We start from the raw sequence: 17,288 nt of genomic DNA on the forward strand, positions 1-17,288 counted from the left end.
GGGATTTGCAATGACAGTCCTGTGACGCCTGTGAGACAAATCAACTTACCCAGCACTGCTTTTTCGCCCGTATGGTTAACTGCCATCTTGCACAGCTGCAGTAAGCTCACCACCAATTTCACTACTACAGAATCTTCTGGCTTTTCTATTATTCAGAAAGAAAAATAAACCCCAAAAATGTCATTGTGTATTTGTAATGTGAACATATTAGAAGAAGCACTGCTTTAGTAATGTTTATCTACAAATGTCATCATGCATTATTAATGTTGAAGAAAGCTGGTATTAAACAGTACATTAAAAAATTATTCATTTTTCTTATTCAGCATGTCTTGAAAAAATTTCTATGCATTTGACTATGCCAAAGAATCCCCAAAACTAGAATACACAAATGCTATTATTTTCAGTGTTTTGATGTAGAAATGATAATCAAATACATGAAATATTAGCGTAAGTTAGTGTAAGAATGTTATTTGAAACAGTGAAGTCATACTATTGTGACTCCACTGACAGCACTTAAGCTAAGATCATCATTCTGTTCTAAATCCAAATCCAAGGAATATGCCAAAATAAGGCTTTCTGCCAGGAATTTCACAGAATTTGACTAGATTTCAGTTGCTTAATTGATTTTGCCAAATTATAAACTCTCGAGATGGATATTTCCTTACATATTTGCTGCCAGCCCAAGGTCTTTTTTTTTTTAAAATAAACATTCCAGACAAAATGGTTTTGCTATTTCCAGGAACAAGGTCTAGGAAAAAATATTATGATTTGCCAATGTAAAAAAGACCAAAAGCAGTATTTTCTTTTAAAAAAAGTCCTGCTGCCCTGTTGACAGGAATGGTAACCTGGAATCAGGCTTTACGCATGTTTACATTTTTATAAAAATGAATACACATATGGCCAAACTGCAGTAGTTATTTCTTAAATGTTATCTTTCAGCATACAGTTTTATAGCCTTTATCAATAACTGTTTTTTTACTTCTTTTTAACATCTAAAGTAATAATGATAATAAAGTTATTTGTAAGTGCCTAAGAGACTTTTAGTATGAGGCAAAATCAAGGCAACAGGCCCATCAAGCCTGCTAACCCACCTCCAACAGGCCCATCAAGCCTGCTAACCCACCTCCAACAGACCAAGAGTAAGCATTTCTTCTCAGGTTTTGCCGGTCAGCAGATTGGGAATTTCTGAGCAGATCTTCATACCTAATAATCTCTATGAGATATGTATAACTCCTTTTAAGGTCCATTATGCTTCTGATCTCCACAATAAGTGGCAGTAAGTTCTATGCTGTATATATTTCGTTTGAAAAAATACTTGGTTTCTCTTGTATAATTGCTGCCAGACAATTTTATCTGTTCTTGTACTGTGATAAAAGTGATAAAAGCTCCCTACTCAGTTTCATCATACCACTCACCAGTTCATACACCTCTCTGCATTCCTATTCAATTTCTTTTCCAAGCTCACAAGGCTCTCCTCTGATAGTTGTTCCACACAAGCTTGTTGCCCTTTTACTAACTCTCTTTTCAAGCAGCATTTCTAGACTAAAATTATAAATAATATTCAAGATGTGGGGACACAATGCACTTAACACCATGGCTTTATGACAGACTACTATTCTTCCCTGAATTTTACTTTGCACTTATTTACAATGAATTACATCAGCTCTTTTTATCTTCCCGTCATACACACAAGCTGATGAAGACTTAATATAGAGGAGAAAAGTGAAACGGTCTAGCACAAGCATCTGAAAACCAAAATAGGAAGGAACAGGGTCTGGACTGAGGGCTGAAACAGAATGCTGGGATGTGGCAAGGTTCAACTAAACTAAATCCTACCATTTTAAAACTTCTGTGAGCTTTACTTTCTAACATACTATGCCTTTAATAAAATCTAGCTTCATTACATTTAAAAGAGTAGGGAGATTCATATACAAGAAAACTCACTAAGCAGCCACAAAGCAATATACTCATATGATACGTCATCCTGGTCATTCACAATCATAAGTGCCCCATTCCAAAAGCTGGAAAGGCATTTTATCCTCTCTGCCATATAACACCTGATGTAATACTTATAATACACTCTGCTAAAGATACTTCAGATTTTGCATGAATAATATACGTCCTTCTACTCTGCATGTGAAATTATAATACGGTTACATTGTTAAACGTACAAAAAACAAGACACAAAAGAAAACATTCAATGTCATATTAGAATAGGGTTATGTCGCTAAACACCTAAATCCAGATACAAGAGAAATAAAATGCATAATCAGATGTCAGTACCCTGGAAATTTTTCAGGAGATCCTTCATCTGATCTTTATATTGTTCCAATTGTTTGCGTAAATCATACAGTCCTTCAAGTCGTGTTAAGGGCAGTGAATCACAAACACCAACTGAGAGAAAGTGATTAATTTCCTGCAAAACAACATTTTGTATTAAGCACATAAAGCATACAAATAAAGGCTTCAAGTAAAGAAGTGGCTCTCAGCAGTCCACAATGTGGATATTAAGAGATGCAAAATAAGAATGGAGACCTACAAATATCTCAGCGTCTGAAACTGGCAATCAAAAGAATCCACATGTCTAATTTAAATCTTTCTCAACTATACCTATAGCTAGAAAATTGTTTTTCTTTTGAAAGTTTGCATTACAAAAACCACTATGCCATGAGACATATTTTAAAATGTAATTACCTCCAAAAGAGAATATGGTCCTTTACTGTATTTTATCTCCTGTTGAGTTGCTCGTAAATCTTTAAAAGCAGGATATTCAGGAAAAGGATCTAAGCATTTGATTGCTTGGTACAGATTTTCATTATCCTTATTATCTATCACCAGATACTTCAACAAGCCTAGGACCTGAACATAAAAAGTAAATGAAAAACAAAAAAGAGAAACATTTTTGAGCCATATTTCTTGTTCAGGTTACAAAGTGTGTATTTCTCCAAGTTCTATTAAACTGAGAACTCTGTACTGGTCAATACAATCATTACAATATTGGCAATGATTTAGCAACACACTGCACCCAAGCAGCCCTTCTGATTTTATTAGGACTTTATTATTCTTACTAATTAAAGTGCCGGTAATTTGAAATCTGGACAAATGCCTAAATATCATAATTTACTGCTCAAATCACTGAACTCTGGCAGAATTCGTTTTATAACAGATCAACAACTTGAATAACTGCTTCCTAAAGGGGTATCATACTTTCTTTGCAAAAACGCTGCTTTCATGCTTTACTTACAAATCAATGCAATTGGATATTCAACCCAGGCAGCTTTGAGGAGTCTACAATCTAAATGATGAGGTTTTTATTCGGAGATTTGTATTTACCTGAAAATGATTAACTAGCCTCTATTCAATGCTAGAAGAAAAATAAAGAGAAGAAACTGAAAAGTGATCACTAGAGGAAGGACTTCCCTGCAGGAGTATGATATGAGAAGGTTTCATATTTGGTATCAGTTCCAATTCAGAGAAACTTCTGCCCAGGGATGCCTTGACATGTTGCCTTTGCAGTTTGTGCATGTACAACTGTTTGCATAGATATATTATAAATCTGATCATGATCATTAAACTGGGAAAAAGATTGCCAGGTTTGCAGCTGGATCAGCATATCCCTCCAGCTGAACTGGAAGTACAAGGAGGACAATGTAGGGCTACACTGCAGCCACGAAGGTGCCTATGGTACCATGGGATCAGATTAAGCCAGAAGGCAACCATGAGGACTAAAGTGCAACAGGCATTCCCTTCTCACCTTCAGCTACTAATTATAAGTCTCTGAATCTAAGTATATTTCCACCCCCAGCAGAATACACATACAAATCATCACCAGAAAGAAACAAGGCTTGTCACATGACAGAAACTGCTTCACTTCCCTTTTAAGGCCTATGTGCTACATTTATTTTTAATAATAATGTGTTAAATAAATAGCTGAACTACTGAAATCTGTTCTTTGCACATATTTCCTCTTTGTCCTCTAGATACCTTTCCCTTCCAAAGGTCTTCATCTTATTTCCTGTGAAATCATCCACAGAGCTTTGCAGGTAACTGCTTGGCTATGCGATGTGCTTGTACTGATTAGCTTGCTATCACCAGCAGTTTACCAACGCTTATCTTTGCTCTGTCTTTTCCTTAGTGGCACCACTGGTTTGCCGTCTCTACTCAACTAAGGTAACAATTTTTCTGAAACTTACCCTGAAGGTTTTAAATCTCTTTCAGATTTGGCTGAAAAAGGTGCACAGATTCAAAGCAGACATAAAAGACATTACACTACCATTAAAGCTCTTTAAGAAAACTTATTTTTTATAGACTAAGTAAATAGAGAATTAGAAAGTAAATGATACAGTAATCTCAGCAATTATGATACAAATATAACTCAATCACTGTTTAAAGCCACAGGAATTAAATATGGAACACAGGATTTGTCAAAATAGAAGTACCAAAAGTAAAGACACTTTTATTTAAAAAAATAAAGGTGTAGTGTTACATCCCAATTAATATTTTTATATAAATCTACAAAACATAGAAAAAAGGAATTAAAATTGAACATGAGTGTAGGTACAGCTTTTACAACAGTGAACATGAACTAAAAAGCTAACAGATAAGGAATAAGCAGAAACTCAAAACTACCTGTTCCTGAATCTCAGGCTGGTCCACAGCAAGAGGTATTAGGGTTCCTACAATAACATGAAGGTGGCTCTCTAGAGCATCTTTGCAACACGTAACCGCTGTGTGGCAAACATGATGAAGAAGATCACAACAGAGTGAAAAGCTGCGCATGGATATCTCTCTGATAATAACAGGTCTGTCACAGGAAACAAAAAAGTGAAATTGAAGAAATACAAATTGTCACTGTCTCAAGTGTTAACCTATTATGCAACAGGGAAGAATAGGGGAAAAAGGGAAATACAAATCAACTTTATAGGAGGAACTGATTCTAAACTTTAAAATTATCAACTCCATCAGCTCTAAGGATTTAGCTCAGGAGACATGGGAGAAATAAAACACACAGAAATTTGACTAATCACTTTAAGAAATGCAGTAAAAAGCTTGAAGAAAAATATATTCCAAAAAGGAAAAAAACCCAAGCCAACCCGAAAAGGCTTTTAGATTATTATTTGCCAGAACAATGTTGACAGAAACAAAGTAGAAAACGTTCTCTGAACCCTCCTCTCTCACATAACCATCAGTTTTAAAAAAAAGATTTAGGTTACAAAGGACACCTGGGGATTATCTAGTCCAGCTTCCTGCCTGAAGTAGGGTCAGCTTCAAAGTCAAATCTGGTTCTCAGGGTTTTGTCGAGCTGAATTCTGACACGTTCCTTGGATGGAGAATCAATAGCCTCTCTGAGCAACCTGCTCCAGTATTTGGTTATTCTCACTGTGAAAATCTTTTCCCTTATGTCCAACCAGAATTTCCCATATTGCGACTTGGTGGGTGCTACCTCTTGTCCTTTCACTGTGCACCTCTAGGAAAAGTCTGGCTCTACCTTCTCTACAAGGTATCTTCCCCTCCAGAAACTGGAGAACAGAAATTAGATCAGCTCCACTTACCCCCTTGGGGGGGTCTTCCACTCAACCCGTACCAGTTTGTCATTATATCTCATGTCCTGGCTGGAGCGGCCCCACACTGGACACAGTGGTCCTACTGCAGCTTCAAATGACTCAGAGGGGAATCACTACTTTCCTCAACTTGTTGGCTACACTCTTGCCAGCACAATCCAGTACACAGTCAGCCTTCAGTGATGAAAGGCACTCATCCAGCTTGTGCGCTAAGACTCCTGGGTCCTCTTCTGCAAAGCTACTTTCAAGACAGTCAGCTCCAAGCCTGCACTCACGCATGGGGTTATTCCATCCCAGGTGAAAGACTTAAGGTTGTCTCTGTTCAACTTCACAATGTACCTGTTGTCCCACTCCTACAGCTAGACAAGGTCCTTCTGAATGGCAGCCTTGCCCTCCAGTGCATCAACTGCCCCCATCCCAGTTTGGTGTTGATCGCAATAATAAGTCTCATCATGGCATAAAATCCACACCTCTCTTCAATATTTCAGGGTATGAAATGCTTCCAACAAGCAAAGCAATCAACTTGCACTTAAATTCAATGACATTTAGGTAAATAACTGTCTTGGAAATCCAAAGCTAAACCTCAAGTAAGAAAATATCTTTAGTCCTTATGAAAGAGAAGAATCTCTGTTTAAATCTTAAGGCTGATGAAGTTTTCTCAATCTGAAGACAAGCTAAGATAACACGTACCAATTCTCACTCATTTTGTTAGCTATTTATTGTTGAGAATGCAAATGTCAATAGTCTTTATTAACTCAATAAGCACATTTTATTTGACATGTGCTTACCTTGCACCTAACTCCACAATCTGAATTTTTCTCCCATATCCTTTAAATTCCCAAACATGCTTTCTGTTATCAAAATCTCCTGACGCTTCTTATTTCTACAATTTGATAGCCTATTATAGATACAAAATTCTGCAGTATAGCGAACATTTAAATACAAGGATAGCACAAAACATTCCACATTTCAGTAAGCTGTAAATTTACATTCTGAAATTATCAAAGAAAAGCAATTTAATTTTTTCTTTCAGCAAATTTCAATTATTTCTACAAATGAATCAACATCTACTAGCAATACTGAAATGTAAGGTTACAAGAAAAAGGAAGCACAGATGGGAAGAACAAGATATAATTACCATATTTACCTGCTATTGATGTGGTGAATCAGGGTGTAAATTACGTCTCGGAGTACAAAAGCCCATGCTCCTCCTAAACCATCTTTTATCTCTTTAAGTAACAGACTAACAAACAAGTGATAAATTATAAGAACTCTGTGTTTTTTGTAAACGTTGTTTGTATCTGATGCATGCTTACAAAGGGCTAGAAGGATTTTCTGGAATGAATCCTACAAATGAATAAACCATGAGTGAAAAAATAATTCACAATGCCAATACAGACATACCTTATATCAAGAAAAAATTTAAGCGATAGAAATATATATATGTGTGTGTGTGTGTGTGTGTGTGTGTGTGTGTGTGTATATTTTTAAAGGACATGGACCAAAAGGCTTTATTATTTTTACTGCTTTAAACAAACAAAAGATCTACATAGAAACCAATTCTCCAAGCAGGACTATAAACCCCATACCTCCTAATTTTCTTTTTTCTTTTTTTTTTTTTTTTTTTCCCTCCATGAGGACAGTCATGCACATTTTTCAGAAAACCAAGCAGTTATGGCAGTTTTCACTAACAGAAGAATCATCAAATAAAAACCTTTAAAACATCGGGTAGTGCTTCAATCTATATTCTTTCAAACATAATGTTCATACGTACAAAATGCATTATTTCATAGAATATATCAATACAGATTGTAGTTGTTAAAACTGTAAACTTAAAAAAAAAAAAGGAACTATCCTAAAGTATTAGGCAGGTTGTGTTACATTTTAAAGAATTTATTCCACTGGCTGGCAATATTAACTTTTACACTCAAAAGGTTTAGACAAACCTGGTCCAGAAAAAGTTTTTCTTCTTATTTTTAGATTGTTTATGGATAGGCAAAGTAAGTTGTTGACAACATATGCAATAAAATAGCATAAACTTTGAAAAGATAAATTTCTAAGGAATGATGTTACAAGACAGTAATATGTTTATGATTTATTGCAAGGGCTGCATAACTTTATATGCCTTCGTATTTGTCTTTAACAACTGAAAATCAAATGGCTAAAAATATCACAGACTGTAAAATCTCACACTGTCAGTAAGGGAAGCAAACTTTAATATCTTAATTGTAGATAGTATTCAGATAAAATTGTCCAAATATAATTATTTTAGAACGTTCTTCAGACATTGCCAAAGAAATAAACTGCATCTAAATTGTGTCTGGTACACACAGATTTTCCCAACCTTTAAAATAATCCTCTCTATTTATGCATTATTTTATATGTATTATATAATGCATGTAATAGATCAAGCATGCAATTTTTGTAAGGTTACTGTGTCCCTGAACTTAGGACTTCTTCCATGTCAGAAGGCAAACAAAAAAACAGAAATGTTTCTAAGGTTGTATTTTTTCCTCATATATACATGATGAAAATGTCTAATTAAACCACAACCTACCCATGAAAGAAATTTTATATTCTACAGAAAATCATCATTACATACTTACAGGGCTTTTAGAAAGAAGTGCTACAAGACTTTTAAATTTGCTTTTATGACAGTTGCTAATATAGTCCAAGGTTCCCTTAATCACATAAGATGGAAAATGAGGAGGATTAGGAGCAGGATCCAGTTCCCTAAATGAATAAAAAATAAATTTATCTTTTTTTCTTCCCAAAATCTAACCCCATGTATTAAACAAGTCTCATTGAATAAACACATAACTCCTAGGAAATCTTTTCTGCTTTCAGTAAGTAAGAAGCACCAAAAGCATCTAGCACAGTGACATACATCTTATTTTTAGTTGCCTGTTGTCCCCCTATGGCAGCTTTCTAAGTTGTAGTTTCTTAACATTCTTCTATTATTTTTTGAAAGCTCATATTGCTAAAAATCCACACATTTTTCTCATCTAAGGTACTTCGTAGGAAAATCTAATTGCAAGTCATGGATAAAGCTTCTGCATTTTGTAATTATGGGAACAATTTGGTTGAGAAAAAAGTAATCACAACTTTCCCCATTATAAAAAAAGGGTAGTCAACTTTTCTGGGGCCTCAAAAAGAAAAGAAATGCATCATGATAGTAACAAAACAGCAAAATCTAAGTTTCACCACTCTTATTCTTACTATTCCCTTCTTAGAAAGAAAAACTTTGGTTAAAAGCAGACACCACAGTCTGTTAATAAACTCACTGAAACAAATTTATAAAGTTCTGAAATCCTCAGCCATTTAACTTTTGGCAGATTTTCATAGAAATGCTTTGGTTTCTTTCAACTTTATAATTCTACAATAAAAATATCTTCTTCAATAACGTCAGAAAGTGTAATGGTTTTCCAAATAGTTTGTATGTAAACACAAAAATCTGGAAAATTATTTCCAGATATAATTATGCAAACAGTGATATTTTTAGGACAACAACAAAGACTGAAGAGCTCATAAAAATGAAAATATTTATGGCATTAGAATATTTCTATTAATTAGGAATTCATTTATTTGGCATTGCTTAAGCAATCTCCTTACCAAAGGCAAGAACTGCCACTGCAAGAACTGTTAAGAAATAGCTCACTTCACTTCTCAGTGACTTCTAAATATTTATAGACCTTTAAAAGAATCACTTTAATTTAGACATTAAAACCTGACCAATTTTACAGAGAGGGCAGTCCATCCAAATCTGAACTAATCTAAATTGGCATTTCCATAGTCCAGCTCACCAACATACAATGGCATTCTCTTGCCCACCCATTCATTCTTTCCATTAACTGAAGTACTACAGAGGTTCTCCTTACTGATACTGGGGAATAACTACGTGAGAGAGCATGCCTATGATACCTCATCACTAATGACAATAAAATCCTTTAATTCTTGACTTGTCTGAGTTGAAGGGCACATTCACTCATCTGCCCTGAAGGGCACATTTTAATGCACAATGTTATACAAACACACTCAACATTTAGAAAATGTACAAACACATACCTTATATATTTACTTAAATGAGCTCCTTCTTCTACCCTGGTATCAGGTGGTTCATGTAAGGTCATCAACAGTTCAACCACAATCTCTGGTAAGTTACTATGAGATAAATTGTCCATTTGCTAGAAGAAGAAAAATAGTGTTTTAATAAGAAAAAAATTTTTTAGCTAAAATAATTTAACTTTGCTTTTCCTTCTGAGAAAACCCATTTTTTCCTGTCTGGATTCTCTATTTGTTCAATTATCCATGACATACAATTCATTCAGAAATTAAGCCTCATTAAGTCTTATCTATGGCAGTCACAGGTAGAACAATTTACTTTCCTACAGTATTTGTTAAAAAAAAAAAAGTTTAATTTTACTGCTAGTTCTGAATATAGTCTGCCTCTGGGGAAAATGGCTCCTCATAAAGCATTAACAAAATACTTAAAGAAGAAAACATGACTTACTTAAACAGATATATGACAGGGAAACTCAGGGTTGTATAACGAATGGTAAAAAAAATTGTTATTACATTCTGAAAAAAATTATACCTCAAGTCAACTGTCTGCCTGAAAGTTTCTATTGAATAGCTACTTGAAAACTACTTGGGATAAAAATTTGGTTAGTTTGGCTTTATTAAAATAATAATTTTGTATCTATAAACTTGAACTATTTACATTTTTACAGAATATATAAAAGTTTCTTTCAGGTCTGTTAAATGCCATAGAGCTCAATTTACACATTTAAAACAGATACCTGTTTTCCTAAGCAGTTTTCATCCTTAAGCATGTCGTAGACTTTGGAAGCCGTATCTCTTTGCTCTGCTACTTCACTCTTTCCATGGCTTTGACAGGCAAAATACGGGAGGATATTCACAAGTATCTTTGGAAAACAGTCTGCTAGAACCTGCCTCCAGTCTTTTTCAATCTTGCTGGCAAGTGATTTCACATCTTCAAATTGACTTCTAATCACCAGGTGTGGAACCAAAACTTTATAACAAGACCTACACGTAGGAAATACATTTCCAGAATGTCCTTGAATTGGGTGTTTTACAAAATCTCAAGCATAATATAGCAAATACCATTCCTCTACTGTATAACTAAACTTGTAATTATTGTTTAGCTGCTGCTATATGAAAAAATCTTACCAGCATAAATCTAATATACAAGATATTGGGAATACATTTTAAAAGTTCTCAATATGTTCTCTTACAACAAAATTCTGATGCATTACTACATTTAGAAATTTGAAATCATGTCATAATTGTAAATAAACTGTTTTCATATAGCAAACTTACCTGTAGAATTCCTCAAGGCTAGTATAGTTCAGGAGAACATAAGGAAAAGCAGACAGGCTATATCCACTGTCATTTATTTTCAGCCACTCCATCACCAAATAGTCTAAATGTGATGTCATGAAGTCTTCTACACTTTTATAGCCGAAAATGTCAGATACTTTTTTCAAAACCTGTGCATGAAATAAGACTGCAGAAATAGCATGCAGAGTGCACGATACTATGGCAAACTGACAGTACTACATCTGCATGTCCCCTCCCAGCCTTTTAATGAATATTTGTATAACTCAGCTCCTATTTAGCATAAGCAATTTTTTTATTATTCGTATTGCTGTATCTTGAAAGAGTGCAATCAAGGAACTACAACTACCCCATATGAGGTGGTATGCAAAGAAAGAACAGCCAGTACACATTTTGCGAGGTAGAAATCATGTGTAAAAACAAGAGGCAATGAATACAAAGAAAGGATAAAATGGAGAGAATGTGCACTAAAAAAAGGACAGGCACAAAAGGCTGCAGTACAAACAGCAATTACTTTAGTATGCACTCATGAACGTCAAAATAAAAGTCCAGAAGACACATACCATCCTCCAATACCACTGGAATTCCAATACCGATTCCATTTATTTTACACATTTTCCACATTGGAAAACTCACTTTACTTCCACTGGGTAGAAAGATTTTTTTAAATGAGATCTGCAATCTTCAATGTATAAAAATTGTATTTCAGATCTGTGCTTTTAACATACAAGATTTACCATTAAAATCGCCTTTTATGATGTCATTATTTTTATGTAGGTCATTAAATAGAATTACAAATTCTTTTAGATATCTAAGTCCCACATTAGTCATGCTTTTACAAAATTTAACAACTTTCAATACTGACAAAAGCATTTTGTACCATTCCAATTTTAATCTAACCTTAATTTATAACCTAAATATAAAATGGAATTTTATACTTGCCTTTTTCACAAGGTGAGGTTCTAACCCATTCTCTTTCACAGACTGGCAAATAGCAAACAAAGCTTGCTTTTCACAGACAGGACTGCAGCACAGAACCATGGTTATAAGCATCAGCAAAACAGCTTTTCCATTACACTGTTTGTCCAAAAGATCTTCAGGACTTACATCACCCCTGACCTTAAATAACAAATAATGGAGAACTTGTACAAATACTCTGTTAAAGCAATCTCCTAGTTAATAAATGAGCATAAATAATTTAAAATTAAGGGCATTGACATAAATACTACTGAAAATCTTGCTTTGTTTGCTTAAAAATTAATTTCCCCAGCTGTATGTTCCACTCCTCAACCAGAAGTTACTGCCTCCAGCATGCCAGCACACATGCCAATACCTCATACACTCCAGTTCATGTTAGAGTATCAGCAGTTTAAACAAAGGCAACGCACTTAACAGAGACAAGATGGAAGCATTGACAAGACAAGTCGTCTTTTTGCTCCTCCCTGATGCATATAGGAAAGAACTGCCTTGTAATTCAAATGCAGTTCTTCCCTATTAAGGCATGGTATTGACAAGTGATGAATATTGAATAAAAGTAACAAGAAACTGCAATGAAAGGGCAGGAGCTAACAGACAACAGCAAGCTGAGGTGACAGAACAGGGAGCCAAGGCAACAGAGAAATGAGATGAGATGACAAAGAGCTGGAGGCAACAGTACAGAGAGATGAAATGAGATGACAGAGAGATGAGGCCTCAGCAGCGAGCCCAAGCTACACGACAGCAGGCAAAGGGAACAGAGAGAAAACATGGCAGCGATGACATGCAGAGAGATGATAGCGTGGCAGAAAAAAAATGGAAAATTTAGATGATGTAGATGACAGCATTATAGCAAGAAGGAGGACAAGTGAAAGACACCAATAGAAAAATTAATAGTTAAAGAAATTCCACAGTAATACACATTACTGATTTCCAGTCACTGCAGTAAAGTAAAATTTTTCCTTCACTTGAAGTTTCTTCTGAATAGCTTAATTTTTTTAAGCAAATTTTGGTTTTGTGAAAATCACTGCTCTAATACCACTGGAAACATGATCTTACTGCAATTTACAAATCTGTTTTTATACTATGTAAACACATAATTTGAATTTACATGGCCTTTTATTCACTATTTATATGTTGTCTAGAATACTGAGGCTCCATTTTTCTTTGATTCTTAAGTGTTACAGTACTGAAACCCGCAACAACCAATAGTATGATATAGAAGAGCAGTCTGGAACATGCAGTGAAAAAGTTTACAAACTTCTAATGTGGGCAAAACAGTGACTGACGGGATGTGTAAGGAATTTCCTGACTACCACCTTGTTTCACCATCTCAGATTATCAGAAGTCCAGAAGAATTAATGTTCTTGGAAAACTAAACACGATCATTTTAAAAGTCATCCTATTCATAAGATGAAAACTAGGCAAAACTAATGACAAGATGTTGGTACCAGATTTCTCATTCCTTCCTGAACTTGGAGATATGCATTCTCAAAAGCCTTTTGTTGGAGCTTCAAGGAAAGAGGTTTTGACATTCCAGAAGAATCTTTCTGTTTCACATCCTGAAACAAACTTCAAAAAAAGAACAATAATTATTAGGATAACATTTAGTCTACAGGTTTACTGCATATTGTATGTATCAAATAAGAAGATTTTTTGAGTATCATTATTTTCTTCTTAACTTTCTGGTACAGCAGTCTTTCCTTCCTCTCCCTCAAACATTATCAATAACACTAAGAATATCTGTTGGGACAAAATGGCGGAGACTAGCCTGAAAACATAAAAGTTTCCTGATCTCTGCTAGTGCAGAAAGACAAACTTCAGTTGGCCATCACAATGGAACATTTCATGTCATGAAGTACTTTGGGAATATATTTATTGAACAGGTGTATATGTAAAATGAGTTTCTCAAATAATTTCTTTTTTGTAGATAAAGGCCCAACCCACTTTGCTCGTTGTAACAAAAATGAGAACACCACAGCGGATTAGATGAAATGTTACTCTAGCCATTTCTAAGTGACTGTTAGCAAATACCTAAGAAAGATCACCATATGCTTGCCTTGTATGCATAATAATTCCTTGAATATAACATTTGACCACAGGTGACCTAGGCAGATCATGAGTTAGAAGTGGTGACTGTATTTAGTATCCTTCAATCATAGAATCATAGAATGCTTTGGGATGGAAAGGACCTTTCAAAGTCATCTAGTCCAACCCCCCTGCAATTGGCAGGGACATCTACAACTAGATCAGGTTGCTCAGAGCCCCATCCAGTCTCTCCTTGAATGTTTTCAAGGATAGGGCATCTACCACCTCTCTAGGCAACCTGTTGCAGTGTTTCACTACCCTCATTGTAAAGAATTTCTTCCTTATATCTAGGAATCTGAATTTACCCTCTTTTAGTTTAAAACCATTACCCCTTGTCTTATTGCTACTGGCCCTGCTAAAAAGTCCCTCTCCATCTTTCTTATAAGCCCCCTTTAAGTACTGAAAGGCTGCAGTAAGGTCACCCCACAGCCTTCTCTTCTCCAGGCTGAACAACCCCAGCTCTTTCAGCCTTTCCTCATAGAAGAGGTGCTCCAGCCCTCTGACCGTTTTTGTGGCCCTTCTCTGGACCCTCTCCAACAGGCCTATGTCCTTCTTGTACTGAGGACCCCAGAGCTGGACGCAGTACTGCAGGTGGGGTCTCACCAGAGCAAAGTGGAGGGGCAGAATCACCTCCCTCGACCTGCTGGCCACGCTTCTTTTGATGCAGCCCAGGATCCGGTTGGCCTTCTGGGCTGCGAGAGCACATTGCTGGCTCATGGCCAGCTTTTCATCTATCAGTACCCCCAAGTCCTCCTTGGCAGGGCTGCACACAATCCCTTCATCCCCCAGCCTGTACTGATACTGGGGATTACCCCAACCCAAGTGCAGGAGCCTGCACTTGTCCTTGTTGAACCTCATGAGATTCACACAGGCCCACCTCTCCAGCCTCTCCAGATCCCTCTGGATGGCATCCCATCCCTCAGGCGTGTCAACTGCACCACTCAGCTTGGTGTCACCTGCAAACTTGCTGAGGGTGCACTCGATCCCGCTGCCTATGTCATTGATGAAGATATTGAAGGCACTGGCCCCAGAATGGACACCTGAGGGACACCACTCGTCACTGTTCAATGTTCACTGTTCAATGATTTCCTCTTTTGTGAATTTGTTGCTTTTTGAACCCCTGTAAACATCCAGACAGTTGAAGGTAGTAGGACAACAGTCAGGATAACTGAATGTTGTACGAAGGAGTAAACCATATTTTCTTAGACTCTTGAACCTGTTAGCTTCACTTGATGTCCCCTAGTCTTTAAACTGGAAAAGACTGCCAATCTTCACTTTGTTCCGCTCCAGATTTTGTAGAGTTATGTTATACCTCCTGCAATTCAACTCTTTTTGTGCTGAAGGGCTCAGTTTATGCAACCAATAGCTGTGCATAAAGCGTTTCATGTTTTTCAACATCCCTCCTCTACTCCTATTCCAGTTCAATTACATCCTTTTGAAAAAGTTTTTATGCTGCACAATGTACCTTATCTATTTCTAGAGAATAAACAACTATTTCCTATTCAAGTTTTGCATAATAAATTTAGTGCAAAATTTGCTATTATATATATTTTACATATATTGTTTATCTCTCTCTCTCTCTCTCACACATCACAGAATAATTGAAATGTAGATAAAGTTTGTACACCTTAACCAAAGTAACTTGGTAGGCTTTTATATTCCATCAAGATTAAAGCCCCAGAAGTACTGAAAAGAGCAGCTAGACAGTAGCAGAACTAACACCCAATTAAGTGAAATTAAGCATTATTCTTATAAAAAAAAGATCTACATTATCACCTGGTAATCAACTTTGCAGCAAGAATGCGAACTTGATGGTGACTATCTGCGAGAAAATGTGGGAAAGCGTCACTCACAGGTAGATCTTTATTTATCACATTAAGGATCGCCCACTTGCAATGAGGATCAGCCTGAAGAAAATTAATATTGTGGTTTAAAATATACAGAAGACCTACAACAGAATATACACTGATGTATGCAAAAGACTTCTAGATACTATTTTTAAGTACACCTTAAGTATATACTTAACATGGTAATGAATGTCAGAAAATCTGGGATTACCTCAAGCAGGGCTTTCATGCAGTTTAAAAGGGCCACTCTGACTGGTGCTGTGCATTTCCCTTCTTGAGCTAAATGCCTAAAATAAGGAAGATTTGAATAAATGAAAAAGTTGCCAACAATTTTGAGAAAAAGTCTAACAAGTTCATTTCTGCTGCTCACAGTTCATTCTTTTATGCTCAAGAGGCACATTTGGGAGGATTTGACATTTTTATTGATAATTTACAATTGTAAACTATTAATTTTTGGTTGCTGAAGTTATGATTTGTTATAATTACTGATGCTATTCAGAGTACAATCAGTTTTTGTTAATATACAACAGTGTAGCATTTATTCTAGTATTATCTTAGGGATGATACGATTCTTTGCTATAAATACAACAGAAAATCTGGAAAGTTAAATGCTGGATAAAGATATCATAGGATACCAACAGCAAGACACACAACAGCACTACAGTCTTCACACTAATAGCAAAGCTAAAAATTTTATGCCCAACAGACTTCTGCATTAAATCGATAAAACATACCAAAAAGATCCAACAACTGTCAGAAATTGTCCTTGGGCATACCCCGTCTCTTCGGCATGTGTGTTGTACTGGGCCAACCCTACTGCTATAGGAAGCAAATTATTTAAAATTACTTTACAAACTTCTTGATCTCGACGGTACAAAGAACACATGGCACTGTGAAAGAAAGAAAGAAAAAAATATCTTGAAACACTAAACAGCCCCCAAATCCTCTAGCTGTTGAACTAAAATAGCTCTACTACATGCTGAATAGTTTCTCTCTTACAGAAGAGGCCTAAGAAGCTTACGAACATCGCCTGCAGGCAACAGGTGTTCTTCAATAGGGAGCTCCTTCAAAAGGACCAAGTACTGGGGAAATAAAAAAAAAAAAAAAAAAAAAAGGAACCAAAATGGAAAATAATACTTAAGAAAATAAGTAGACAGAAAGAAAAACTGTAACACATTTTCAGTAACTTATATGAAATCATGCAGCAAGGATACCTAATGTCATCTCCTACATGTTAGACTGACCATCTTTTCATGCAAAGACTGTTCCACAGTAATATGGCTCATGAAATTTTTAGTTTTGGCAGTCAAAAATATTTCCTTTGTGAACTAAAACACAGATCCTATTCTACTAGAGAGACCATTTCTAGCTGTTTAACAAATAATTAATGATAAAGGCAAGATGTTTATACTTCTCAACTCTTTTGTTTTCTAGCTTACAAATTCAAACTGCTCTTTCC

General features: G+C 35.7%; 1 protein-coding gene across 7 annotated transcripts in view; it reads right to left on the reverse strand.

Annotated features, from left to right (window-relative positions):
• Positions 1-17,288, reverse strand: part of ATM (ATM serine/threonine kinase) — a 79,784-nt gene that overhangs the window by 37,616 nt on the left and 24,880 nt on the right. For 6 of the 7 annotated variants that reach the window (XM_087759237.1, XM_087759236.1, XM_087759235.1 and 3 more), the window contains 15 exons: positions 16,829-16,911; positions 16,564-16,719; positions 16,041-16,116; positions 15,759-15,889; positions 13,346-13,466; positions 11,862-12,038; positions 10,902-11,071; positions 10,361-10,607; positions 9,627-9,745; positions 8,168-8,294; positions 6,709-6,908; positions 4,630-4,804; positions 2,695-2,859; positions 2,284-2,416; positions 50-145 (listed from right to left, as the gene is read on the reverse strand). In XM_087759237.1, the coding sequence (XP_087615363.1) occupies positions 50-145; positions 2,284-2,416; positions 2,695-2,859; positions 4,630-4,804; positions 6,709-6,908; positions 8,168-8,294; positions 9,627-9,745; positions 10,361-10,607; positions 10,902-11,071; positions 11,862-12,038; positions 13,346-13,466; positions 15,759-15,889; positions 16,041-16,116; positions 16,564-16,719; positions 16,829-16,911 (2,176 nt within the window). The remainder of the gene's footprint in view (positions 1-49; positions 146-2,283; positions 2,417-2,694; positions 2,860-4,629; positions 4,805-6,708; positions 6,909-8,167; positions 8,295-9,626; positions 9,746-10,360; positions 10,608-10,901; positions 11,072-11,861; positions 12,039-13,345; positions 13,467-15,758; positions 15,890-16,040; positions 16,117-16,563; positions 16,720-16,828; positions 16,912-17,288) is intronic. The other variant, XM_087759238.1, reaches the window with a different exon arrangement.

Source organism: Nipponia nippon, unplaced genomic scaffold (genome assembly GCF_047370975.1).
Source record: "Nipponia nippon isolate SJK-2023a ecotype South Korea unplaced genomic scaffold, ASM4737097v1 scaffold_2, whole genome shotgun sequence".
NCBI classification, from domain to species: domain Eukaryota; kingdom Metazoa; phylum Chordata; class Aves; order Pelecaniformes; family Threskiornithidae; genus Nipponia; species Nipponia nippon.